This window comes from Dermacentor andersoni, chromosome 5 (assembly GCF_023375885.2).
Source record: "Dermacentor andersoni chromosome 5, qqDerAnde1_hic_scaffold, whole genome shotgun sequence".
NCBI lineage: Eukaryota > Metazoa > Arthropoda > Arachnida > Ixodida > Ixodidae > Dermacentor > Dermacentor andersoni.
This window is the reverse complement of record NC_092818.1, coordinates 200,351,062-200,368,140: the sequence shown is the minus strand read 5'-3', so window position 1 is coordinate 200,368,140 and position 17,079 is coordinate 200,351,062. Positions and strand designations below refer to the sequence as shown.

General features: G+C 48.6%; 1 protein-coding gene across 1 annotated transcript; it reads right to left on the bottom strand.

The window, feature by feature from the left end:
• Positions 1 to 379: 379 nt before the first annotated feature.
• On the bottom strand, positions 380 to 3,493 carry LOC140218599 (uncharacterized). Its single transcript, XM_072288407.1, has 3 exons — positions 2,884 to 3,493; positions 1,651 to 2,373; positions 380 to 1,215 (listed from the first exon to the last, which is right to left on the bottom strand). Exons 1-3 carry the CDS (start codon positions 3,491 to 3,493, stop codon positions 380 to 382), a joined length of 2,169 nt encoding a protein of 722 aa, XP_072144508.1.
• Between the last annotated feature and the right edge of the window lie 13,586 nt (positions 3,494 to 17,079).

Sequence of the window (17,079 nt, the reverse complement as noted above, 5' to 3'; positions counted from 1 at the left end):
AGGCTGTCACTCGAACCAGTCTAGAGAGGGAGCTATATTTCTGCAGAGGCAAGACAGATTCCTTTACAGTCACGTTGTGAACGCGAAGCGTTCTTCTTTCCTCCTCTGCGATGATCATGTCAGCGGCGCCTTCATGCCTTGGCCAGTAAGTAGGTGGCTTCGAAAGCCAAGCAGGTCCATTCCACCAAAGTGAGCTCGACTTGAGTGCCTGAGGTGTGACTCCCCTTGTCAAAAGGTCGGCGGGATTTTCGATCCCAGAACAGTGATTCCAGATGTCTGGATCCGATCGCTGCTGAATTTCCAACACTCTGTTGGCGACAAAGGGTTTCCATTGTTGGGCGGGACCTCGCACCCAATGCAGCGCAATAGATGAATCAGTCTACAGATACCATTTGGCTATTGGAAGGCTCAGTGACCGCTCCAAATATTCTCTCAGTCGAGCACCTATCACCATGCCCATCAGTTCCAGTCTTGGAAGAGAAATTCTCTTAATTGGTGCTACTCGGGACTTTGAGAGGACCAGAGTAACCTTTGCTTCCTTGACCGCGGAGATGCGCAAATATGCAACTGCGCCGTAAGCTTTGGGGCTGGCATCTGTGAAGATGTGTACTTCCTTCCAGCTATCGTTGGGTAAGCTACCATATCGTGTTGGCACTGTTATGTCCGTTAAATGGTGTAGCTGGGTGTGCCACTGCGTCCAAGCTGCTTTGACTTCTTCGGGCAGAGGGGCGTCCCACTCAATACCCAGTTCCCACAGTGTTTGAAACATCAACTTGGTTGTAACTGTGACCGGAGAAATGAGACCAAGTGGGTCATATATACGAGCCGATGCTTGAAGAATGAATCGTTTGGTGTTGCTGTTTCGGTCTAGGAAATCTAAGATGGCCTCCATGGAAAATGCTAGATGATCTTTGTCCTTATCCCATACAAGTCCGAGGACCCGTGAGACACCTGTTGTTGGACATTCCACGTAGCCAAGGGCGCATCCGGTTCCTTCGTCATTGAACAGCTGTTGCAGCTTCTTGGAATTTGAGTTCCACTTACGCAGTGTCATGCTTGCTCGATTCATGACATCTAGTGCCCCTCGGTAGAAATCTGTAGCCTCCTCCACTGTGTTCGCTCCTGTTATGAGGTCGTCCACGTAAAGGCTCTCGCTGATGGTTTTTCTTATTTCTGGATAATCTTCTGTCGTGGACAGATGGTGGCGCACGGTGGCTGCGAGGAGGAATGGACTACTTGTCACGCCAAAAGGGACACGTGTCATTCTCCAGACCTCAATAGGAGGCTCCGGGTCTTCCTTCGTTGGAAGATGTCCATACCAAAGAAATCGGAGGGCATCGCGATCAGCCGGTTGCACCGAAATTTGCAGAAATGCCTTTTCGATGTCTGCACTTAATCCAACACGATGAATTCTGAAGTTCAGCAAAACCTTAAGTAAATCTGGATTCAAGTTCGGTCCTGGTTCTAGGGCTTCGTTCAGAGATATACAACCTGCATCGTGAGAAGATGCGTCAAAGACTACTCTAATCTTGGTCGAAAGGCTGTCAGGTCTAAAAACTGCACGATGAGGCATGTAGTATAATCTGCTTACATCGTTGTTGCTTTCTTGCGATGGAACTCGTTCTGCGAACCCTTGTTCCAGGTACTGACGGATAGCCTCGTCATACTTAATCAGTGTCGCCTCATCTTTGATTAACTTCTTCGTGAGGTTAGTCAAGCGCTTCTTTGCAACAGCTTTGTTGTCGGCGAGTTGCATGTTCAAGGGTTTCCAGGGCAGTGCTACCTCATAGCGCTTGTCCATTTTCTCTACCGATGCCGAAAATGTGCTCATGACTTCCTCGCTTTCTTCGTTCGTTTGGGCACAAGAGTCGATGATTCCAATGCTCTCAAGTTCCCAGAACGATTTAAGCTCCTTGGACAAGCTGGTTGTGTCGGCGAACACTCCGGCACGAAGCACTGCCACGGTTGAGCAGTAGGCAGCTGAGCTACTGCTGGGAATCGCTCCTTGTAGAGTCCATCCAAATTCGGTCTTTACCGCAACTAGTGCGCCTTGCAGCTTCTTGACTTCACCACACACCAAAGTCCAATAATAGTCAGCACCGATAAGAATGTCGATCCCGCTTCCCATCAAATGGGCTGGCGCAACAGTCACGTCTGCCAGTTCATCCATGTCCGCTTGCACCTCTTTTAGGATGTCCTCAGGAACGTGAAGCCGATCAGAGCAGATCTCAGGTATTTCCAGAGCTTCGATAGAGTGCTCTTTACGGTCGTATTGACTTCGTAGCCAAATTTTTACTCTTCTGCGCTTCTCTTTGATAATGTTTCCTGCTCCTCCGAATGGGTAGATTGTGATGTCCTCTTCCCCTACAACCTCTAGTTGCAGTTCCCGTGAAAGTCGTTTAGTGACAAAGCTTCGTTGGCTACCTCCGTCAAAGAGTAGACGAGTGAGCGCTCTTCTTCGTCCCTCTGCCCATACTTGAGCGGTTTGGAGCAGCACAGTTGGTACCTTTTCAGATTTCTTTTCTGTCCAAGAGTGCAACTCTGTGGCTTTATTCTCGGGTGGCTTCCATGTCGGGTCACACATCTGAGTCAGATGTCTTCTGCCACATTCCTTGCATTTTATTCTTTTGTTGCGGCATTCCCTTGAAGTGTGCCCTTTTATGCAGCATCGGAAGCACCGGCCAGCTGCAATGAGCCTTTTCTTCTTTTCATCCAATGAGATCTTCGCCTGACAATTGTGAGTCGCATGATCTTTTGCAGCACAGAATGCACATGGATCGGACTGCTTCGAAGCACCCGCAGAAAAAAGAGAAGCTGCTGACCCTTTCTGAGGTTTGCTCTTTTCTTTGTCTCGATGTTTTGATTCTCTGGCTGCGAGATTACCAGGTTGCAGTGCCTTTTCCCGGCTCTCTACTTCTGTTTTAAGAAAAGCTTGCAAACTCTTGATGCTGATCGCGTCATCTTTGCTTGCAGCGGAAAGTCCCTTATGGTATCCGACAACAAGATCCGTTGGCAGCATTCGCAGGAGTGCGGAGGAGAGCAGGGCGCCGTAACTGTCTGTCTTGACTCCGAGCGCCGTGAGACCAGCGATATTGCGTTGCAGGTGGTCATAGAGTCGACGTAGGCCGATGTGCTCCTTTTCGTTCTGTACCGGTGGCAATTCGAGTAACTGAGTCAGGTGTTCTTGAATCAGCACGTCTCGTCGACCGAAGCGTTCTTTCAGAAGTTCGATGACAGTGGTGTAATTTGCCCCAGTCACTTGAATGCCGGCAATGGCCGCTGCGGCTTTTCCCGAAAGCACCGATCGCAAGTACAAAAACTTCTCTGCGTTGGAGAGGCCGTCGTTTCCGTGCACCGCTTGCTCGAACTGCTCCCAGAAGGACTGCCACTCCGTGGCGGCGCCGCTAAATCGTTGTAACTCGAGCTTCGGCAGTTTCACTTTGCACTTTGCCCCCGCCGGAGGACCGTCGGTCTGCGCCCGCGTCGCCGCCATTTCTGCTTGTTTTGTTAGCAGGTCTTTTTCTGCTTCTTGGCGGAGTTTTGCCATGTGTGCGACGATACGGTCGTTGTATTCTATGGTCCGCACATAATTTAGCTCTGCGTCTTGGTCTTGTACTAAGGGCTCGATGGCGGCGTCCACCTCGTTTAGCTGTATTTGGAGGGCGCTAAGCCTCGCAGACAATACATTAAGAGCTCCTTCGTCTGCATGACTCTCCAAGAATAAGTCCGCTTCAGAAATCAGTTTAGTGACTTGAGCTCTCAATGCACTTCTTTTCAGTTTGAGCCGTTCCATCGTGGCATCAATGTTTAGAGTTCGCTTACCGCGATGGGGCTTGAGTCGTGGTGTCGGTTTCAGTTGGGTGTGGCGTCGTTAGGCCTTGTTGTTGAAGGCGCGCCTCGTCGACCGTTTTCTGCCCGAGGATCGTTGCTGGTTTTCCCCGAGCTCGTTGTGGTGTCGACGCCTGTTGACCTCGTTGCCTCAATGGTAAGTTCGATCGTTTCTCCCGGGTTTCGGCACCAAATATTGAGGAAATTATGGTAGGTCAAAAAAGAACCGACTGCTTCGTTTGAGGTGAACAAAACAACTAAACTTTATTTCGATAGTGATGCCCGTTGCCGAGCGAGTTCGGAGGAGCACAGGGTTGCCCGTTGACGAAAGGAATGAGGCTAAAGTTGGCAGTTTCTTCACACCCTGTATTTGGGGCCGGAGCGAAAGCAGTCGCAATGGCAGCTTGACAAAGCAACGGGCCCCACATGTAGCAAAAAACGAAACCCGGAAGGGAATAATATAGAAACAGAAAATATGTTATTCAGTTCATCGAATACGTGCAATGCTACTCAGAAGTTTGATCAAGAGGATAGCTTGACAGTTTAGGGAAAAAGTGAATAGTCATTGCAGTTCACAGTTGGTCTACAACGGACACACATGAGCACTCGTGGCAGGCAGGTTGTGAAAAATAGCGGCGCGGTGCCATAGGTTGCGCCGTAATCTATACTTGAATGAATATATTGCCAAATTCGTATCTGAAAGTGTGAATACTCGCGCCCCTCTAAACAAATTACCGTATGGCTGGAAAGCGCTGCTTGCCGATTCTCCTCGGCTTGGCGACAACCGCTGTCCACCACATCATTTCTGAGTCCAACTTTTCGCTCACATTTATGCAGCACGCACAGAGGCGCTCAGAGTCGTTTCACTTCAGCGCCAATCCCATGTGCGCAGGCATTTGTTCGCACGATGTTACGTCTTGTTTTGTGCGTGCGGGACACAGCAGTCCGCCCCTGAAGGCCCGGAATTCCGCTCCGGTCCGCTCAGCCCGGCGGCCTCCGAAGCGAAGCGGCCCCCGCTGCTGCTGCGTTCACGCCGTTTTCGCTCGAGCGCCGACGGGTTCATGCGTTGGCGGCCGTGGTGCCGCCGGGCGCAGTCGAGCGGCAAGCGTGCGGCACTCTCACACGAGCCACGTTTTACGGTTCTCGAGTCCTGCGCTTCAAATCCTATTTGTGCCTGCGTGCACAGCGCCGATCAACAAACCGGCCAAAAGTAGACCGCCGCAGGAATTTAAACAGCCGATATTGGACAGAAATTGATGTTAGTTGACAGAAGAGTTGACACAAAACTTAGTAGCGACGCGTACGCTACGGCACCATATATCGCGGTACGTGGAAGTGGAGAGAATTTTTCCCCGAATAAACCTCACCCATGTGTCGCTATGGGTCGTGTTCGCGCATCTGCGGCTTCGTTCTGGCAATTAAGGCGTGCCCAGCTGGAGTTAATCGCAAAGCTTCTCTGAGGCCGCAGTCGTTGGAGAAACGCAAGTGTCGCCAGGCTCCCCCTTGCGCCTACAATGCGAGGCGACAGGCCCGCGCGCGGTAGAGAAAGCTCGACAGGAGAGCAGGATTTCAGATGTTTGGCACGCTGCCAGTTGAACATCGAGAGGTATCGTGTAACATTGAAAAAATCTCAGTGCCCTTCCACTCTGTGAGGAAGGATGACCAGCGACACTCCTGTCCTCTTCACCGTGATTGCTCATTGCCCCCACGACCTCATTCTCGGCCTCGATTTTCTCTCCGCGCATTCTGCTCTTATTGACTGCTCTGCCAGTACCCTTCGCCTTGAGTTGCCGATTCTCGCAGAACCTTCTGACGCACCCCAGTGCCCCCTACGCCCCACCGGCTTTATTCGCCTGCCGCCAAAATCAATAGCCTATATTGAACTCTTGTCTTCCCCACCAGTCCCTGATGGCGAGTACCTCGTTACTCCTCTGCCCGACATTCCACTACAGTATGACGTTACCGTGCCTCACAGTATACTTACTATTACTGCGAACCGCACTCGCATACCTATCTTTAACTTTGGATTGGCAAAGCAAATTCTGCCGCAAGGTATTTGCCTTGCCAACGTTGATTGTCTCGGCGACCATCACGTGGCAGCGTTATCAACCGATGCTACTTGCGAGCTTAGCAGGCCCATCGTGCCAGCCTCGGCCGCCGATCCCAAGATACAGAAAATGGTTGCGACGGACCTGTCTTCTGCGCAGGCTGAAGACCTTTACCAAGTATTATCGTCGTACAGAGATATTTTCGACTTCGAGGATCGTCCTTTAGGCCAGACGCTCGCGGTCAAGCATCGGATTCTTACTGGCGATGCTACTCCTATTCACCGACGACCGTATCGAGTTTCTGCGTCGGAACGCCGAGTAATTCACAGCGAAGTCAACAAAATGCTAGACAAAAACATCATTGAGCCTTCTTCGAGTCCCTGGGCGTCACCTGTAGTGTTGGTTGAGAAGAAGGATGGCATGTGGCGCTTCTGTGTAGACTACCGCCATCTGAACAACATTACTAAGAAGGACGTCTACCCGCTCCCACGTATAGACGACGCCTTTGACTGCCTCCACGGTTCCAGCTATTTCTCTTCTATCGATCTTCGTTCTGGATACTGGCAGATTGCTGTTGACGATATGGACAGAGAAAAAACCGCGTTCATCACACCTGATGGTCTATACCAATTTAAAGTAATGCCGTTTGGATTATGCAACGCCCCTGCCACCTTTTAGCGTATGATGGACTCCTTGCTCCGTCGTTTCAAATGGTCCACTTGTCTCTGCTACCTCGACGACGTCATCGTCTTCTCGCCCACGTTCGACACTTACCTTGAGCGTCTAACAGCTATACTTGATGTATTTCGAAAGGCGAAGCTGCAACTTAACTCGTCGAAATGTCGTTTCGGCCACCGCCAAATTACTGTTCTGGACCACCTCGTTGATGCTTCCGGAGTACAGCCTGATCCCGACAAAACTCGCGCTGTCCGAGACTTTCCGGTTCCGAAGACAGCCGCAGGCGTTCGAAGTTTTGTCGGGCTATGCTCGTACTTTAGTCGTTTTGTTCAAGATTTTGCAGCAATTGCTACACCCCTCACTAATCTTTTGAAGAAAGGCGTACAATTCTCGTGGGGTACTGCAGAAGCCGCCGCCTTCTCTCGTCTCGTCACTCTTCTCTCCTCACCACCCATTCTCGCCCACTTCGACCCTGATGCCCCTACAGAATTGCGTACAGATGCCAGCGGTCAGGGCGTAGGTGCCGTCTTAGCCCAGCCTCAGCGTGGCCAGGATCGCGTTATTGCTTATGCGAGCCGCCTCCTAGCATCATCGGAGTGCAACTATTCCATTACGGAACGAGAATGCCTTGCTGTTGTCTGGGCAGTAGCAAAGTTCCGCCCTTACCTTTACGGTGGCCCTTTTTCCGTAGTCACTGACCATCATGCTCTCTGCTGGCTCGCATCACTAAAAGACCCTACAGGCCGGCTTGGTCGCTGGGCTTTGAGGCTACAAGAATTTTCATATACCGTGGTGTGCAAGTCTGGCCGCCTGCACCAAGACGTTGGCAGCTTGTCGCGTTACCCTGTTGACGACTCTGACTCCTCCAATATTGCCAGTGCTTCTTGAGTATTCTCTGTATCACAGCTGCTTCATTTCGCCAACGAGCAACGTCGTGACGCCTACATCAGAGCAACGACCGTTTTGAACACTCTCCGGCCGATGCTGCTCTACGCCACTCCGTCCGCCGCGACGGTACCCTGTACCGTCGTAACCTTCATCCGGACGGCTCTGAGTTCCCACTTGTCATACCTAAACACCTCCGCTCCACTGTTCTAGAAGACCTTCACGATGGACCAACGGGAGGACACCTCGGCGTATATCGAACCTATGACCGTGTACGTCGCCGTTTTTTCTGGCCGGGCCTTGCCCGTTCCGTACAACGTTACGTCGCCGCTTGTGAACTTTGCCAACGACGCAAGAAGCCTTCGCAGCTCCCCGCTGGTTACCTGCAGCCGCTCGACATCCCTGCTGAGCCCTTCCATCGTGTCGGCTTAGACCTTCTCGGCCCATTTCCGGAATCTACATCAGGAAACAAGTGAGTTGCAGTCGCGGCGGACTACGCGAACCGCTACGACGTAACCCGCGCTCTTCCGACCAGTTGCGCAACTGATGTTGCGGACTTCCTCCTGCATGATATCATTTTGATTCATGGTGCTCCGCGTCGATTGCTAACAGACCTTGGCCGTACGTTCTTAGCCAAAGTCATTGACGACATCATGCGTGCCTGCTCAATACAGCATAAATTTGCCACCTCGTACCACCCCCAAACGAACGGCCTCACTGAGCGTTTGAACCGCACCCTTACAGACATGCTATCCAAATGCGTTTCAGACGACCACCGTGACTGGGACTTCGCTCTACCTTACATTACCTTTGCGTAAAACTCTTCCCGTCTCGAAACTGCTGGCTTTTCCCCGTTTTACCGCTTGTATGTCCGAGAACCGACGCTACCACTGGATACTGTGCTTCCGTTCGCCACAGCTTCAACTAGCGATTATGCTCGTGATGCAATCGCCCATGCTGACCATGCTCGCCAACTTGCGCGCGCTAGTCTACAAGTCTCGCAAGGCAAACAGAAGCAACGCTACGACCTCCGTCACTGTGATGTACATTTTGCGCCCGGCACCCTCGTGTTGCTTTGGTCACCATCGCGTAAAGTTGGCCTTTGTGAGAAACTGCTTTCCTGTTATACCGGCCCATATCGCGTGCTCCGCCAACTGACCGATGTCACCTATGAAATTGTTCTAGCCACGCCTACTACGTCCTCCGGTGTGACAAGCAGTGACATTGTCCACGTCACCCAACTCAAGCCCTACAACTCTCCACGTGCCTTGGATATTTAAAAGCACCGTGACGGCGCTTTTGCCGCCGGGGGGTAGTATTACGATATTATCGGTAGATACCCGAGAGACGAGCCGCCGCGAGAACGACGACGAAGTGGGTCTGTGCCCTTGGCGCGAGTGAATGTTAGGAAATTTATGCTCTATATAATTTTGGAATAATCCACCCATTTCTTGGCCAATCCCCCATCGTGGGTAGGAGCCACACGTGCGAAAACGAAATGCGAAAACACCCGTGTACTTAGATTTAGGTGCACGTTAAAGATCCCCAGGTGGTCGAAATTTCCGGAGTCCTCCACTACGGCGTGCCTCATAATCAGAAAGTGGTTTTGGCACGTTAAACCCCATAATTTTTTTAAAACCCATGGATGACAGAAGGTCTCTTAAAAAATTTGAGGAGGAATAAAAACACGTACAAAAAGTAAACGTGAGCCTTTTTATGCTAGACTGGCTAAACGATATAACAGGTAGTGTAAATTATTGAACAATTTACTTAAACAGGCGAAAGAAAAGGCACTACAGAAATAGATTTGACCAGAATAACCTCAAAAAGCAGTGGCAGGTACTGAGCTCATTTCACTACAACTATAAGCAAAATAAATTACAATAATCTCACTTTTTCTGAGCCCAACAAAATTGCTAATGCTTTCTCGGACTACTTTTCTTCCGTTCATACTAATAACGACCTACATGCGGTTGTATAATACTTTACGCCGTACGACACAATCATTCTTCCTGTTACCAGCTGAACATGCAAATGAAAATGTTTTCCACGATTGCTTATATTAAAGATACAGGGCCTGGCTTAGATAAAGGTTGTGTAAGGCATTTAAAACTGGTTGCACGTTTAGTTTCCGACACGCTCGGTAGCATTATCAACCTTACGTTTAAACACGGCTCATCCCCTTCATTTTCAGAAAACGCTAAGATTATTCCAGCTTTTAAAAAAGGCGACAAACAAACAGTTACTAATTACCGACCAAGTGCAATTCTTTCGTGCCTTACTAAACTCGTTGAGTAATTTGTTAAGCGTCGTAATGACTACTTAAAGGTTAAGTTGCTAAAAAACAACCAATTTGATTTCCACCCTGGAAGTTCCGCTAATCTAGCTGTGCTTTCTCTAACAGACTATATAGAAAAATATATTGATTCGGGAAACTTATTCGGATCTGTTTTTTCAGACTTCACTTTTTGACACGGTTAACCATCCAGTCCTCTTTAATAAATTTGAGTCTTATACTATAACCGGTCCTGCGCTAACATTCTTAAAAAATTACTTACTTGACCGGCAATGCACAGTGCATGTAGCAAATACTTTCTCTGTAAAATGATATATTGACCAAGTTGTACCACAAGGCTCAGTTCTAGGTCTTTTGCTTTTCGTTGTATATATTAATGTGTCTAATGTCCTGCGATAACTATACCACGATCCTGGTGGTGTATTTTAGACTTCCCTCTAACATGTTACTTTTTGTGTTTCATTGATGTTTTCATCCATGCTTATTCTCGGGTTTATTTGAGGCCGCGCTTTTCATGTTTGCTTGATTTGAAATGAAATATCTAGTAACGTATTAATCTGTCGATGTTATTCGATAATAGCATTTATTGGCTGTGTGTAGATATCGCCCTCAATGTTTAGTAAACGTACTGTTGTATGATTAACCGAGGGTCCCACTACAGTTCTTTTACTTTGGGAACCTCGTCTGCATATTTGTGATGTTATAACTATTTTTTCGTAACCAATAAATATGAATCTGAATTTGAAAAGGTGTTTGGTTCAGTAGAGATACCAGCAGTCATGGAGGCGTCGCGCAAGCAGAGAGTACAAGAAGCATACGTGACTATATTGGGAAATATCCAGAAAGAATCCACAGTTACCTTAATTTTCCACAAGTGGAAAAGTACTTATCAAAAAACGGTTCAGGCAAGCAGACTGTGTCTGCTTGCCTGGTTATAATGCTATACACTGGATGCTTGGAAGACGTCTTCAAGCTATGAGACTGGTAAGGATTAGGAGTGAGGATCAACGGCGAATATTTCTATAACCTTCGATTTGCAGATGACATTGTCCTGTTCAGCAATACTGGGGATGAATTGCAACATATAATTCATGTCTTTATGCGAGAGAGTGTAAGGGTAAGGTAGGATATGAGTATGCAGAAGGCAAATGTAATTTTCAATAGCCTGGTAAGGAAACAGGCATTCATGATTGCTATTCAGCCCATGGAGCTGGCGCAGGAATACGTTTACCTAGGTCAATTGCTCACAGGGGACTCTGACCATCAGAAGGAAATTTATAGAATAAAGAATAGGTTTTAGCACATACGGCATGTATTGCCAAATCCTGACTGGGAGCTCATCACTCTCGTTGAAAAGAAAAGTGTACAATCATTACAATTAACCAGTATTAGCATACGGAGGAGAAACTTCGAAGTTAACTAAGTAGCCCGAGAACAAGTTAAGGACAGCGCACAGAGCGACGGAAGGAAAGGCTAGGCGTAACCTTAAGAGACAAGAAGAGAGCGGTGTGGATCAGCGAGTAAATTGGGATAGCCGATATTCTAGTTGACATGAGGAGAAAAAAAAAACGGGGCTGGGCAGGCCACTTAATGCGTAGGGCCGATAACCGGTGGACCATTAGATCTAAAGAATGAGTCGCAAGGGAAGGAAAGCGCAGTCGAGGACGGCAGAAAATTATGTGGGGTGATAAAATGAGGAAATTTGCAGGCGCAAGTTGGGACCAGTTAGCGCAAGATAGGGATAATTGGAGATCGCTGGGAAAGGCCTTCGTCCTGCAGTGGGCTTAAAAAATAGGCGACTGCTGATGATTATATAAAATACGGCTGTACGGCAGTGTTTAGTGCTCCTAGTTTAGTGATGGTTCGAATAGATGCTGAAGTTGCGCCACACGAAGACAGTTCGTGCAACCAAACGACGTCTTGCTTCTGCCCCCACCTCGCCATAGATACAATCAGTTCTTTAATGCCACCCCTATCGTGTGACAGGCGTGGTTCGAGGTCGATCGAGTTTCTGCCATTCGTGCCGCGAAAACGCAGTGACACAAGGTTTTCGCCAAAGCGCTCCTGTCAGGCTCCAAGCGGTGTTTGCTGTATCTGGAGAACGTGTTTGCGCGCTGCTGTCCTTGGCTGGAGAGAAGAAACGAAAGCGGAACGCAGCAGTGAGCGCTTTCGTCCAAGTGCCGAAGTGGCGCGTGCCAGGAATACGTAGCAGTTAGAACTTCGCCTGTGCTGTGGTAGGAGGAGCGGAACACCGTCTTTGTAGCAGTGCAGTCAAAGGCCGTGTTAAAGGCGACGAAGGAGAAGTGAGCTGCAAAGCTTTAACCTCAAGGTCACAGAAACGCTTTCAGGTTACAGTGCCTCGAACTTTTCGCTAACCTTATTTCACGCTCACAATAGATAACGTATGCAAAAAGAATCAAGAAGCGAGAACCCAACGTGCAAACGACGCGTAATATTGCGGCTGCGCCTGAACCGCGCTTCCTAAGAGCAAGAGTTTCGCTCACTTGGTTTACCGCAGGTACTGTGTCACCAAAAATATATTCAAACGCGAAAAGAAAGACGGAGGCTGTTTTGCCCGGGTAGACAATACGCAATTTGGCGACGCCGTCGCCACGCGGAAGCCCACCGACAACAAACGCAAGGAGCTGCGTTCCCGGCCCCGATTATAGTGTGAATGCACGATTATATGGCACTGCCTACAGCACACAAGCTCAATGGTGTCGACGTATTTTTAAGGCACACCCGTTTCGTTGAAATTCGCGGCGGCAAGCACTATTTTTCAGTCGTACATTATTAAGGGCCACCCTGTCCACGAAGTTATGTTCGTATTTTTTTAATACCAACGCGTTTTCTTCCCGCAAAAGCACCGCTTTCCGATGAGTCCTAAATTATGTACACTAGCTTAGTGTTGGACAGCTGACATCTCTGAGCCTCAAAAATATGTTAGTGATTGGTATCCATAAACTTCGCTTTGAAGCACACCGAGCACCTCAGCGTTCATGTTCCCGTGCGGTCAGCGTCCCGCCAGCGTATCATCATCAGCGTTGCCTTCGGCGCGCACGGGTGCGCCGGGGTCGCTGCTAATCTCAGTCCATCGCCGGCTTATCTCCTGGCGGACCTGCGGGGACGGCGTCGAAACATGTGCCACCCGATTACCCCCAAGGAGCACCATTTGAAGGGTGCGAGAACTCCGTTAGAAAGCCTCGTTGTTCTTGACGTACCAGCTGCTCGCACTGGCGTACATCTGCGAAGGTCTCTTTTGGCAAGCCGTAGATAGCGGGAGGAGAACGATTGGTGCACAGCAGTTGGTATGTACTCGCATATTCTTGCCCTTTTCTCGCGGAAAAGTTCGGGGCTGCGAACGTTCTAGTTGCCAAATAGAAAAACGGGTTCTCGTAACGGCCGCTGTGAACGCAGCCAAAATATTATTTTCGCATGGTACTTGCCTTTTTCACAGCTTGTACACGAGCAAGTACTGCAAATGACTTATTTGTAGCCGCTAGCTATACCTAGACTCACTGAACGGATAAATAATGTGGCTCCGGCCTTACCTATGCAGAGTCGGTATCAGCATTCACGTAGAACAAACAGACTACTGTCCCTGTAGCAATTTTCGAAGGTGCGATGACTGCTCGACGAAAAAAAAAAAAATCATCACTTCAAACTTTTTCATGGCCAATGTTGGGGGTGCGAGCACTTCGGAGTAAATACGGTAGAGGCTTGTTTATCCATAGGGAAATTCCTAACTAGATGCTATTTGATATGAGCTTTTGCAGGCCCATTTTGACCTTCCTAGTCGGGTCCTCGTCAGCTTTAGCTTATTAAGCGCTATACCTAAGTAGCGTCTCCATTTTGGGCTATAGTATGTAGAACGGCCGAGGACCACTGCGACGCTCTCTTTGTAGGCAGGCACAATGGCGTTATTCTTTTTTTCTGAGTAAGGAGTGGATCCCTTGTTGCTCGCCGTCCGGGAGCGCTTGCCGACAGCGAGAGTTGCAAATTCGCGATAGATTCCGAAGGCTCTGGCACGCCCTTCGTATTGCACATCATTTTCGATCAAGCCATCGACTGCCGAAAGCGTAGTCGGGCTGATTGCTTTTCATGATTGAGATCAGACCCAGACTTGGAACTTTGTCTTCACCGGCGGTTAGCTTGTAAGCTCGCAAGCCGCGTGGAAGTCCCAGGAATAACATGCACTAACAGAGCAATCCAGTGTGTTGTGACGTCATGATGCAACCATTTCGTGGGTACGGAAAATGAGGCGGAAAATAATCAAGTAGCGAATTATTCGAGGCGCCCTGGCGCTTACCAGCATCATTTTTAAGGCTTAGAGGGTCTGGACCTTCACTTAAGGCAAAGAGGAAAAACAATGACGAGTCGAATATGACATATCCGTATTTCAAACATGACGATGTCCATCCACTGACCTATGGGTACTTCATTGTCCTGGCCTTTAAGCGAAGCAGGCTACACCGATGCAGTTAGCATTAAGATGCTTTCTCGCGTATTCGATGGATCGAGCGGACTTCTTGAAGGCATCTCGTAAACGTGCGATATGCCATATATCTTGAAATTTGCTCTCGCATTTGAAATGGACGAGAGTACCCAACATTTTCTGGATTAATTCCCAAGGTCGTAAGAAACCGCGTTGACACGATTGACCTCGGAGAAAAGCTTAGGAAGTTGGTTCAGGCAGTGGCGAACAGAGGCCAAATGATTACGCAGTAAAGGGTGTCATGCAGCAAGTTAGTCCATGTTGATCACCTTATGTACAACCAGTGGCATCAGGGTGACCGGTACCTTCAAAAAAAAAACTGAATTTTAACCGTACGCAGCGACATCGGACATCAAGTGCAAGAAAGAAAAAGAAAATCGACCTAACACGTCTCACAGAGGCGTAGTCTTACTGTGCCCTTGCCTCACCATATAAAGCTTATTAGCCTGTCTTACTCGGCTTCACTTGAACTATTGATTGATACGACCGCAACCACGGAGCCAGTTTTCGCGATGTACTTACTTTCCCATCCCGAAACTCAGCAATCGAACGCAGGCCACGCCAAGCAGACCGGAACACACTGCAGGTCACCTACGTTCCGAAGTAACGCTCAATGTTCAGCAGCCTGTAATCCACACATAGGCCGCTCCAGAAGTATAAATTAAGCCCCATTCGTTAAGCGTTTCTTACTTCGAGTTTCCCTGACTTGCCTACCTTTTTTGGTTGAAGCCAAACTCTCCATTGATGTAACGTTCAGTTTAGTTCAGGCACTAGTAACATCGAATACTCGCTCATGAATATCTCATGCTTAACGATGTCATGCTTTCCGTCAGTATGACGTCCTTATTTAAGGATATTGTCACGCTGTCGTGACGATTAGGAACCACACCTTACCGAAACAGTTAATGACGGATTTAAATCGTTATTAGGCGAACTTTTGCCTAGAAAAAGAAAGCTCAATGGCAGCGACTAGAACACTCGTCGTTCGTCAAAATCTGATTTAAGGGGGTCAAGTGCGTCGGCTATTTATATACTTTTACATGACCCATCGTACATTCCAGTGTAATCGCTAGCGGTTGTGCATGTTCGAGAATGAACGCTGCTGCTTGCGTTGCGTGCTCAATCGGATCGCAAAGACTTTTTCACCATAGAATCGATACCAGCATTCTGGAAATTTCGGATGAGCGTAGGTACCTGAGTGCCGCACCGAGCGACAACGTTGTAACAGTGGTGAGATGGTGAAAAAGGGCCACCGGAAACACAAGCAACGTTCGTGTGCCAATATGACGGTCCAACCAACACCGAAAGAAAAGACATTCCGGCTAGGCATTCGGATTCTTTAGCGAGATGATCACACTCGTAGTTTTAAAACGATGCACCAAAGTATTTGAATACAAAAGATTTTAGCAACAAAAACACGATTACAAAAAAGTAAGGCCTAAAAAAGTAAGGCAAGGTCGTCGAACAAATGCTGACAATCATTTCTATTTCATCTTCTCAAATGTACTGTTGTGCAGGAGCTTCAGTAGCAGCAGCGTGTACTAATAAGAGAGAAGAAATCGTAACAACAACAACAACAACAAAAAAAGAACTGCTACATGCTGCTCAGACTGCAAAGGCGGCTACTGTCACTGAAAGCAAGTAGACTGAATGCGGTAATGGCGTCATGGCTCCATAATGTGGGAACACGCTTACAGTTCATAATGTAGCAGAACCAATCGCTAGTCTTACTTTAGTGCAAATAAAAACACCCTTGAAAGCGTAAGTGATCACAATAACTTATTTAATGCATGCGTTTATCACATAAGAGATATGTAGTTTCGGACGAGATAAAATTGCGTATTAGTGCTGTGTTCACAAATAGACCATGGTGACCCTTGTACGTTTCTTGCTCCCTACTATGGCATCGTTAAGTGACAGTTGCAACAACATGCCCGAAACTGGGGCACCATCTGTCGCCGAGAGTCAGCAGAGGGCCAGGCCGCTCGCCGGAACGGGCCTCGCTCTAGCACCTGACTAGTCGGCGTGAGCCTTTCCTGGGTAACACTTGAAGCGAGGTTTGCACTTTCCGGGCCAACGCCTGGTAACCGTCCGGCGGGCGGTGAAGTAGCGTGTCATCGGCTCCGTCCTGGTGTAGGCCGGCCAATCTGCGGTGCTGCGTTCGTGGAGACCACACTTTCGAGGCAATTGTGCCGAGACACGCGGACGAAGAAAACGTGGGCGCAGCACAAGCGCCGCTTGTCAGCGGCAGAGTGTATTCAGACCCTGACATATATGTAGAGACGCACGGGATCTCTTATCGGCGCTTAAACGACCAGCAACCTTGAAATCGTGCGTAAATAGAGAAAGACCATCAAGAAAGGCCGGAAAATCAACCAGGAAGCACAGAAAATTCATGCAACTTGCAATGTAAGCACGTTGTACTCCTTAAAAGGCTCCCGAACCACCCCTCGGGCTTTGAAAGAACAGTCCGGGGATCGCATACGCTGTTGTGAACATCGCAGCCAAGTTTTGCAGTCGTGCGCAGCGCGTGGAACTCGCAAGCGGAACGCGAAATCCCCTTTCTCTCAAACGCTCTCTTTTCAACAGAATCATGTTGCTTTATTTCTTAATATAGCGGATTCCCATATGCAGCTACTATTGGCCAATAGCTGACGTCAATCAAGAGGGGTGGTTGGATTATTGTATTTTTTCCTACTGCTACTGTGCATATTTATTTAAAAAAATTAATTATGGGGTTTTACGTGCCAAAACCACGATCTCATTATGAGGCACGCCGTAGTGGGGGACTCCGGAAATTTTGACTACCCGGGGTTCCATAGAGTGTCCCTAAATCTAAGTACAACGGG